The 9,789-nt window shown below is 54.7% G+C and overlaps 2 protein-coding genes across 4 annotated transcripts; both read right to left on the reverse strand.

Annotated features, from left to right (window-relative positions):
- Nucleotides 1-690: 690 nt before the first annotated feature.
- On the reverse strand, nt 691-2,253 carry CLDND2 (claudin domain containing 2). Its single transcript, XM_027037202.2, has 4 exons — nt 1,844-2,253; nt 1,374-1,511; nt 1,029-1,148; nt 691-803 (listed from the first exon to the last, which is right to left on the reverse strand). The coding sequence occupies exons 1-4, from the start codon at nt 2,010-2,012 to the stop codon at nt 730-732; spliced, it is 501 nt and encodes a 166-aa protein (XP_026893003.1). The 5' UTR covers nt 2,013-2,253; the 3' UTR covers nt 691-729.
- Nucleotides 691-4,963, reverse strand: NKG7 (natural killer cell granule protein 7). 3 transcript variants are annotated; one of them, XM_053211019.1, is made up of 7 exons: nt 4,626-4,963; nt 4,399-4,545; nt 4,180-4,314; nt 2,247-4,088; nt 1,374-2,025; nt 1,029-1,121; nt 691-803 (listed from the first exon to the last, which is right to left on the reverse strand). In XM_053211019.1, exons 1-4 carry the CDS (start codon nt 4,780-4,782, stop codon nt 4,030-4,032), a joined length of 498 nt encoding a protein of 165 aa, XP_053066994.1. In that variant the 5' UTR covers nt 4,783-4,963; the 3' UTR covers nt 691-803; nt 1,029-1,121; nt 1,374-2,025; nt 2,247-4,029. The 3 variants fall into 3 exon arrangements, with proteins under 3 accessions (XP_053066994.1, XP_053066993.1, XP_014925517.1); XM_053211018.1 differs by having other exon boundaries at nt 1,029-2,025; XM_015070031.3 differs by having other exon boundaries at nt 691-2,025.
- Nucleotides 4,964-9,789: the final 4,826 nt, after the last annotated feature.

Genomic DNA, 9,789 nt, shown 5'->3' on the forward strand with positions numbered 1-9,789 from the left:
TGGTGCCCGCCTCCGCCCCAACAGAGGACCAACCGGAGGCCCGGAAGGGAGGCAGGTGTGGCAAGAGGATCGGGGCCAATAGGGAACGAATCTTGGACAAAGAGGCGGGACCCGAGGGGAAAGGAAACTGACCTAGAGGAGGGGGCGTGGCCGGGAACTAGGGGAAAGGCCGGGAGCGTAGGGAGATGCTCCCGGAGTGGAGCGTCGTTCCTCCCATGAATGCTAAACTTTTCCCAGTGTCCTCGATTTATCCCCTTCCCCAGTCCCCCGCCTTTTCCTCAACTGTACAAGTCGCCATGCTCGTGTCCCCTACGTCCTCTTGTGTCTCCCCATTTTCTTTTTGCCATGTTCCTCGTCCCATGATCATGCCCCTTATGTTCCCCTATACTCGTTTTCCCTGCAAGTCCCTACATCCCCTCCAAACGACCTTGTGCGCTCCTGACCCCACTACCCCTGATTCCCGTTCCCCCTCCCAGTCCGTGTGCCTTGTCCACTCCAAGCTCATGTCCCCATGTTCCACGTTCCCTGTAGGTTCATGTGCTTATGTCCTCCCTGAGGCCCCAGGGATCCCCGTGTCCCGGTCCCCCGTCCTCTTCATATCCATGTTCCCACGTGCGTTCGTGCGTTCGTGTCCCCCACGTGTTCCCACGTGCGTTCGTGTCCCCCAGAAAGGCACACGAGCCGCGGCGGTGAAAGCCGTTCCTTTATTCTGCCCCAGGCAGGCTGCGGTCACAAGCACACGGGGAATCCGCTGATGGCGTCCGTGCTCTGCACGATCATGTCCGCCAGCAGAAAGCAGAAGCCTGGCGGGAGAGGAGCGGAGGGCGGGTGGGGGACGGTGGGTCCTGGGGCGGATGACGGGGAGCGCCCCGGGGACGGGGGTCCGGAGCTCTAAGGGCGATCCTGCCGGGTGTGCGGGAGTCGGGAGCGGAGTGTGCTGGGGAGTCCCTGGGAGGGCGACGGGGAGTCTATGGGGAGGAGGGTGCTCAGGGCAGTCTCCTCCACCCTCTTCCCGCTGTCCAGGTTACCCGCAAGAATAGAGAAGGGTAAAGCCAGCCACCCCGAAAAATAGGACCATGAGAAGAAGACGTCATTTTTCCACGCGTTCTTGACGGTGTAGCCTGTCAGGGCGATCAGCAGCAGCAGCCCTGGGCCCCGCGCCCGGGGTGAGCGTAGCCAGGGCGCAGCGCGGAGGCGCCCCTAGACCGCGCCCGTCGCCCAGGCCACGCCCCCTCCTCCCAGCCACGCCCTCCTCTGGGTCTCCGGCCCCTCCCCTCATTCCCTTCCGAGCGCCTCCAAGTGCAAGACCCTGGGTCCCTGCCCCCCGCAACTCCCAAGCCCGCCCTATGCCTGGGGGCCCGCTACCATCTCACCGCAGAGGAAGAAGGTGCCGCTCATAGTCTGGCCCCGTGAGTCACCCTCGTGGCACAGAATCCGCAGCCCCATCACCAAACCCACGACGGCGGAGCACGCCGCCAGCACCATGCACGCGCCCACCACCGCCAGCATGGCTGGGGAGAGCTGCCGCCTCAGCCGCGCGCTGGTGCCGCCCCGGGCCACCACCCCCACCCGCCGGTCTAGTTTGGATAGGGACTCGCAAGTTGCTTCATGAGGGGCGGTTAATGTCCCAACAGGGAAGCAGATCCCAAAGTGGGGGTTCGTGGTAGTCTTTGTCGCGGAGGAGCAGGTGGATCTGAGACTGGAGAGGAAGGGGTGAGGGTGGGGGCGCCGCAGGATGTGCCCAGCTGTTGTGTGAGGCGAGGGGGCCAGCTGTGCTCAGTGCCGGGGGGGGGGGGGGGTGCTGTCTGTCCAGTGGGGGACATCTGGGCGGGCGGGGCCTCACTCTGGCAGGGGATGTTGGAGCAGATGCCGCCATTACACTCCTGCCACAGGCCACTGTGGCCCCCAGGGTAGTGGATCCAGTAGTTGGTGGCAGTGGAGAGAATCGTGAGGATTTGGGCCAAGAAGCCCAGCAAGGTGCCCCCGCTCTGAAGGCGCCGCTTCACCCCCATGCCAGGGAAGCTGCTGCGGAGGGTCACACACGCAAGATTGGCCACCACCCCTCCCACCCCCAGGCCCCTCTCTCAGCCCTTTCAAGCCCTTGAGACCCACACACACATGTCCCTACATATCCCAGACTTCACCCCAGCACCCCTGTCTGGGGACCCCTTCCTCAGGCCCTTCCCAAACCCAAGACCTCCTTCTCCCATGTCCTACTGCTACTATTGGGCACCTTGAGACCTTACCCACAGGGAGTCACAGCTTAAGGACCTCTCTGTCTTTCAAAGATCTCCATCCTCCAGTGGAGTGTGCCTCTAACCTGTCCAGTGCCCTCCCCCAACCCCCATGCACACACTCACCTAAATGACTGACACCCAGCTCAGGGGGGCTTCTTAGACACAGAGTCCAGAGGTGTGGGGGAAGGGAGACTGGGTCTCTGTGAGGCAGGAGGAGTTCCAGAACCCCCTCTCCCATCAGCCACTTAAAGAGATAACCACCCACCCACACCCACACACACCCCCACACACACATAAACCCACACACACACAGCTTTTCTAACAAAGTGACAGCTCAGAGTCAGATGGCCATGACATGATAGACCATATCCTTCTGAAAATTCTTCCCTTGACCCCAGAAGCTCTCCAGGCCCCCAACTCTCTGGCTGTGCCCTCTCAGACCCCCATGCAGGCTCCTGTTCTTGATCTTCCCTCCACTTCCCAGGGCTAGTTTTCCTGGAATCTCCATCCTGCACCTTCTTACCCGATGAGTTTCTTTGCAGCCATGGCTCCCTCGGCCACCGATTCTCTGATAGCAACCCAAACCATCTCCAGCCCACTTCTCTGTCCCAGACCCCTGCCAACCACATCCCAACTGAGCTCAACATCTCCCACCAAAACAGGGATGACCCCACCATCCCACCCAAGTTGGTTGCACCAGAACCCTGGGCACTAACCTGGCCCCCTCCTGCCCATCACTCCACAAAGCCCTTGGATCCCTGTGTCCCATTCCTTCCGGCCCCTGAATCTTTCTGGCCCCTTCCCTCTTTTCCGTCTCATGCTCCGGTCCCAGTCATACCCATTGCATTGCCAAGCTCCTTTGTCCTTTCTGACATCCCTGCATATCCCAGAGGGATCTATAGGGCACCTACAGCTGGCGCTGTCCCTCCCCACCTCACAACCTTCTTCTAGCCCCCCATTGCTCTCAAGAGAGAGTCACTGTGGCCTTAGGGGCCTGGCTCTCACCCACCTCTCCACCCTCACACCCCAATGACCTCTGCATTCCACATTCTGCCACAGAGCACTGTTCTCCATCCCCTGAAAACCTCCAGCCTCTCCACACCTTTGGGCCCCACTGCCCGGATGACTTTGCCTTGGCCCTCGAGAAACCCCTAAACACCCTCTCCCCAGAAAGCTCACCTCCCCCCCGCCACCGCCTGACTGCTGTCTCAATTCCCCCACCAGACGTGCAGCCCCCAGTGGGCAAGGCCCAGGTCTCAGGTTCCCATCAGCATCCCCAGGGAGACCCAACAGAAAGGATGAACTCAGGAGAAGTCAGCTGAAGGAGTGAATGAATGAATGAGTGAATGAGTGAATGAAATGAGCGAGGAGGACCAGAGTGAAGACAGGGGTGGCAAAAGCAGGGAGTAAGAAGGAAAGAGCACTAATGTGGGAAAGACAAAGGACAGGGTCTTGAGATGGAAACAGGGAGAAAAGCAAGGCCTGGAGAAGGGAGCTGACACGGGGCCACAGTGGCCCCTATACCGGCTGGTAGCAGATGGATGACAGGTAAGGGCTCTGAGTCCTTTCTGTCACCCAGCATGGAGCTGGCTTGCCCTCAGCTTATGTCATGACGGAATTAATCCCAGAATTACCAGATCCCAGCAAATGTTTGTTGAATGGGTAAAGAAGCAAATGAAGGGGTTGGGGGAGGGCTGGGGGTGAGGGCCGGAGAGGGGGCTACGGGGGCCTGAGGCTCCTGATGGTGTCTTCAGAGAATAGCGCCTCATCTTGCTGTTGTCGCCTCTCTCGCTCACAAGGTGTCATAGCCAGGCCGGGGGGCACTGCAATGAGCACCCAGACTCAGGCTACCTGGGGTGACAGAGAGAGGTTAACACCTGCCCCACCCTGCTCTCTCAGAGGCCCCCCAGCCGGCCTCTCCAGTTCCTGGAGCAGCGGTTACCTGCACAGAGCAAGAGAATCATCGAAACCCAGCCCAGGTAGAAAGACCAGGAGAAGAAGGACTGGATCTGGGGGTGTTGGGGCTGGTTCCACCGCTCACTGGTGTAGACGACCATGGCCACCATCACGAAGATGGCTGAGGATGAAGACAGGAGAGACTGCTCAGCACCTCTGTGGGAACTCACCAGTCCCCAGTCCCCAGGTACAGCCTGGAGTCTACCTGCAACAAAGGCTGTGACAGAGGAGGCAAGGGGCCCGCGGCCTGGAATGGACACTGAGGGGATGTAGGACAGGACCATGAGGATCACCGACACCAGGCCACACAGGGCGGCCAGAATGCTGAAGCTCTGTGTCACGTGGATGTAGGCTGTGCAAGAGAGAAGATTTGGGTGCCTGCCCCTCACGCAGCCCCTCTCCCCCCCACCAAAAGAGACTGCCATCCCTTACCTGCCACCATATTGTGAAACCCCTCTGGCCAGAGGCCCGAGTGAAATGAAAAGTTAGGCCCCACGGCCACGAACCAGAAATCCGTGCTCAAAGCGATCAGGATGGACACCAGGCCCAGGCAGCCAGTGAATAAGGCCAAGGACCGACAGAGCTCCATGGAGATGAGCAGTTGGGTGTCTGGGGCCTGGGAGATGAAGAAGCTGGTGATCGTGGGTCCTCTGAGCTCCAGAAAGAGAAGCCTTTAAGCCTTTGAAACCAGGCTGGTGTGGTCTCCTGCAGTTCCCAGTAGCTGACTCTTGCAGTAAGCCCTCCCTTCCTGGTTACCCTGACAACGCCCTCCCCCCAAGGAGATTCAAGTCCCCTCATAGTGTGTGGTGGAGAGTGTCACCTCATCAGTGGTTTGAGGGGTGGTTCAGAACTTGCCTGTCTGTTTTAGGTTCTGTACCTCCCACCCTTAGAGCCCTTAACATCAGAAGATGCTTCCTGGAAGAGGTGTGAGAGGCTTGGGGGCCTCAAGGTGGGAGGTGGCAAGTGAGGCCAGGGTGTGAGTTAAATGGGGGATGTGGCCAGAGGGGACAGTTGAGGGTTGTGTCATGCTTTCCTGTGGGTTCTGCAACCTTCCATCCTGGAAGAGAGGGGCCCCGACTTTGGCGTCTCTGCAGAAAGAGGGGGCCGGAGGCCAAGATACTTGGGGCTGAGGGGGCAAGGTCTGGAGGCCTGGACTCAGGTCTCGAGGAAGAGGCAGGCAGGCAGGGGCTCAGATTCCTGGATCGATGGCTTGGAGCTTATACCCAAGGCAAGCAGAGGGTGGAGAATCACAATTCTGAAAGTTTGTGGGGAGAAAGACATGCCCACATCCTTATCTGGTAAGAAGAGTTCACACACAGCTCTGCTTTGAGCAGGGCCTCCAGTCCAGTGGCCTTCATCGGGGTGCCTGAGTGGCAGGGGCAAGGGCACAGGACCCTCCCACCCTCCAAGAGCAAGCCCCCTCCGCCCATACCAATACCAGGTCCTAGGTAATGCCTCACAGATGAGCAAGTGTCAGGTGAAGGTGTGGCAGCCCAGGTAGAAGGCTCAGGCACACTTGACCTCTATGAACCGGGGAATGGCCTAGAAGAGGACCTCTGTCATGAAGATGACCTTGAGCCAGCAGCCCCACAACACAGTGACTCAAGAGCCCAGGTCCTCTTCCATTATCGGAGACTCCAGTTTGCAAACCCCCATCCTTCCCCCAGACCCTCACCACTGAGATAGCTGGCCACTCCTGAGAACATGCTCAGAAGGGCAGGCTCCCAGAGAGAGATTCAGATCATAAGCGACAGGGCGCCGACACAAAAATGGTGGTGGATGTAGCTCTAGCGGAGAGCAACAGACAGGCTTCAGGAAGTCTGGGCCGTGGAGGTGTGATGAAGGAGGTGTCAGATCACAGAGCCCATCTGCAGTCTCTACCCCATTTCAAACCCAACCCCATCCTGAACTCCATCCCTATCCTCCCACCCAACCCTATTCTCATTCCCAAACCTGACCCCAACTCAACCCAATCCATAACTTCATCCCTAACCCCAAACCCAGCCCCATTTATAACCCAGCTCTACCCAGCTCTAACAAACTCAACTCCACCTCAATTCCTAAACCAGACCCCACTTTCATCACCAACACCAACGCTAAGGTCAGTCCCATCCCCAAGCACAAGCACAACCTACTCCTTAACCCTGTCCTGCCACCTGACCTAACCTCCATCCTCTTACTCACAAACCCAGCCCCAAACTCAACCCCAACCCCATCTCCAAAACCAAGCTCAATCCCCAACTCAAACCCATCCTCATCCTGAGACTCAACCTTATCCTCACTCCCATCCCCGTGCCAGATCATATTTCTGGCCCCATGCCCCTCTTCCTCCTACTCCACCCCAAGTCCTATAAATCCTACCTCAATCCCACTCATTTTCATTTACATTCCACCTCCAGTCTCCAGCCTTTAACCCTGGTTCATCTCTTTTTTTTTTTTTTTTTAAGTTTATTGATTTAATGTCTAACCCAACATGGGGCTCAAACTCACGATCTCAAGATCAAGAGTCACATGCTCTCCCAACTGAACCAACCAGACACCCCTCCTGCTTCATCTCCCTGAGTGCCACCCTCACCACGGCACATGCACACACAGGCACAGGCACGCGCGTGTGCACACACACGTGGCTGCACCAGGCTCCAACAGGCTTCCGCAGTTGTTGGCATCAAAGGCTGACTGTGGGCCCAGGTTCTTGGTGCCCTCCAGCACATGCCCCTCAAGCCAATAAGGATAGACTACAGCCTCCAGGAGAGCCTGAATCAGCTGACGTGACGTTGAAAATGGAACTGTCCTCCAGAACCTCCATCCTTTTTCTTGACAAGACATGTGTGTTGAAGATTTTCCCAAGACCTCAGGTCCCTGGCTCCCTGACACTGTCCCAGTTTTTGGTCTCCTTGGGTCTCTGCCAGTCTTGCCCAAGTGCCACCAGTGTTTCCAGGTCATCCCAGTCCCTTCTAACTTTCTCCAGCCTCTCCCAGCCCCAGGGAATTCCTTCTGAGGCTCCATCCTGCAGAAACTCTGCCCAGTCCTCGGGCCCACCTGGATCACCTAGACACCTGGTCTTTCTATTCTATTGGTTCTGTCTTCAGAGCTGAGGTCCTCCAATCCGAAGCCTCCACCCTCAGTCCTGGATGCTATTCCCACACCCCTAGCCCAATTATTATCTCCCGGGACCACCTTTACTTGGCGTGATCCAAAGTGTCTCTCCTTCCACCACTTTCCACACATGCTCAGACGTCAAGAACTCCAAGGCAGGAACGAGGCCTGATTAATTTGGGGGCCCCCAGGGCCCAGCAAAGGGCCTGGCCCATAGGAGGCTTCTGGAAATAATCCAACCAGTGCCTCTTATAGGTCAGGCAGTATGCCAGGCTCCGGGGAAACACTGGTGTAGAAGGCACACGAGACCCTCACTCTCACTGAACCTACACTGTAGTAAAGAAGTGAATGCTGTTTATAAACGGTTATTATGGAAGATGCCCCCATTTCTACTGAGGCTTACTCTATTAATAATATTTAATGCAGTCTATTATGATGATAAAAAGGTACTAAGTCTGTTAGTCTCCTTGCTGAGTAGAATCTAGCTTAATGTATCCACTCTGATACATTAAAATAAAGAAAAATAAAGACATAAAAAATAAAGAATGTTAGATGGAAACTGTCAGCTAAAAATAGTGAGCTGAAGGGCTCCTGGCTGGCTCAGTCCGAAGGGCATGCAACTCTTGATCTTGGGGTTACAAGTTCAAGCCCCACACCATAGGTAGAGATTACTTTAAAAAATAAAAAATAAAGAAATAAAAAATACAAATCTTGGCACACTTGGGTGGCTCAGTTGGTTAAGCATCTGACTCTTCATTTCACTCGGGTCATGATCTCACGGGTTCATGAGATCTAGCCCCATGTCTGGCTCTGCATTGATGGCATGGAGCCAGCTTGGGATTCTCTCTCTCTCTCTCTCTCTCTCTCTCTCTCTCAAAATAAGTAAACTTTAAAAAAAAAGTAATAAAAATATCTGCTACCAGGGGCGCCTGGGGGGGGGGGGCTCAGTCAGTTGAGCATCTGATTTCAGCTCAGGTCATGATCTTACAGTTCATGGGTTCGAGCCCCACATGGGGCTCTGTGCTGACAGCTCAGAGCCTGGAGCCTGCTTCGGATTCTGTGTCTCCCTCTCTCTCTGCCCCTCCCCTGCTCGTGCTCTGTCTCTCTCATTCTCAAAAATAAATAAATTTTAAAAATTAAAAGAAAAATACCTGCTACCATATGTAAAGCAGGCAATACATGTGTTGTGTATATTATCCATGGAAAAGTAATGCTTTCCAGTTGTGTAGCCTATAATTTACAAATGGGTTATATGCTCTTTCCCTTTATTTTATTATTTTTTTAATATTCATTTTGAGAAAAGAGAGAGTGAGCGCTCACATGCACACAAGCAGGGAAGGGGCAGAGGGGGAGAAAGAGAGAGAGAGAGAGAGAGAGAGAGAGAGAGAGGGAATCCCAAATAGGTTCCATGCTGTCAGTGTAGTCAGAGAAGGAGGATTAAGTCAAAGAGGTGGCAGGGTCTGGAACACGTGGCACCTTGTATGACCTTGATCGGCTAGCTGTTCATCTGAACTGGGAGCCACCTGGGGAAGGGGGGGAGGCGATTGAGAGGATAACGTGATTTGAATCATGCTTTCACAAAAATCCCTCTAAATGCTGTGTAGAGGGGCAACTGGGTGGCTCAGTCAATTAGGCATTCGGCCCTTGATTTCAGCTCAGGTCATGATCTCAAGGTTTGTGAGCTTAAGACCCACATCGGGCTTCATACTGTCAATGCAGAGTCTGCTTGGGATTCTCTCTCCCTCTCTCTCTGCCCCCACCCTGCTTGCATGCTCTCTCTCGTGCTCTCTCTCTCTCTTTCAAAATAAATAAACTGAAAAAAAAAATTTTTTTTAATGCTGCGTAGAGAAAGGACCACAGTGGACAGGCCATGGGTAGGGGCACTGATAGAGCTGGTTGAGGGACTGTGACCCTAAGCCAGGTGAGGCCAGATCAGCAGGGTGACTGGATGAGCAAGGAGTCAAATTCTGGACACACTTTTAAGGTAGAGCCAAGGCTACCTGCTGACGAATCAGACATGGGGTGTGGGACGAAACAAAGCATCTGAGAATGATCCCAACATTCCTGGCTGGAACAGACGGATGACAATGGAGCAAGATGGGGAGGCCGTTAGGGACGTGGGAGAGACCAGGATACGTGAGATCCGAGATCTGCGACGCCTCTTCCTTTCAAGTGGATATTAGAGAGGAGTCTGGAGTTACAACATCATTAGTATTGCCAGAAAAAAAAAAAACACCTATAAATATGACTACTGGCATAAACCTCAGTAAATATGTCCACTTAAATAGGCCTCAATAAATTATTATTAGAGATGGCCTCAATTGCCACTATTATCAGAGCAAGCCTCTATAAATACGGTACTATTGTTATTTGTGGAGGGCCCAATAAATATTTCCAGGGAGTAAGCCTCTATTAACATGACAGTTTGAGCATAGGTTCTAATTAATATTCTTATCATTAGTACCGGCCTTGCTAAAGAGTCTTATTATTTTATGATAGA

This window comes from Acinonyx jubatus, chromosome E2 (assembly GCF_027475565.1).
Source record: "Acinonyx jubatus isolate Ajub_Pintada_27869175 chromosome E2, VMU_Ajub_asm_v1.0, whole genome shotgun sequence".
Classification (NCBI taxonomy): domain Eukaryota; kingdom Metazoa; phylum Chordata; class Mammalia; order Carnivora; family Felidae; genus Acinonyx; species Acinonyx jubatus.

Coding starts and splice junctions, on each gene's coding strand:
- CLDND2 (XM_027037202.2), bottom strand. CDS start 2,012: ATGGGGGTGAAGCGGCGCCTTCAGAGCGGGGGCACCTTGCTGGGCTTC. Junction 1,512..1,843: donor CTCCAACATCCCCTGCCAGA/GTGAGGCCCCGC, acceptor AGCTCTCCCCAG/CCATGCTGGCGGTGGTGGGC. Junction 1,149..1,373: donor CGGCACCTTCTTCCTCTGCG/GTGAGATGGTAG, acceptor CGCGGGGCCCAG/GGCTGCTGCTGCTGATCGCC.
- NKG7 (XM_053211019.1), bottom strand. CDS start 4,782: ATGGAGCTCTGTCGGTCCTTGGCCTTATTCACTGGCTGCCTGGGCCTG. Junction 4,315..4,398: donor TGTCACAGCCTTTGTTGCAG/GTAGACTCCAGG, acceptor CTTCATCCTCAG/CCATCTTCGTGATGGTGGCC. Junction 4,089..4,179: donor GATTCTCTTGCTCTGTGCAG/GTAACCGCTGCT, acceptor CTGTCACCCCAG/GTAGCCTGAGTCTGGGTGCT.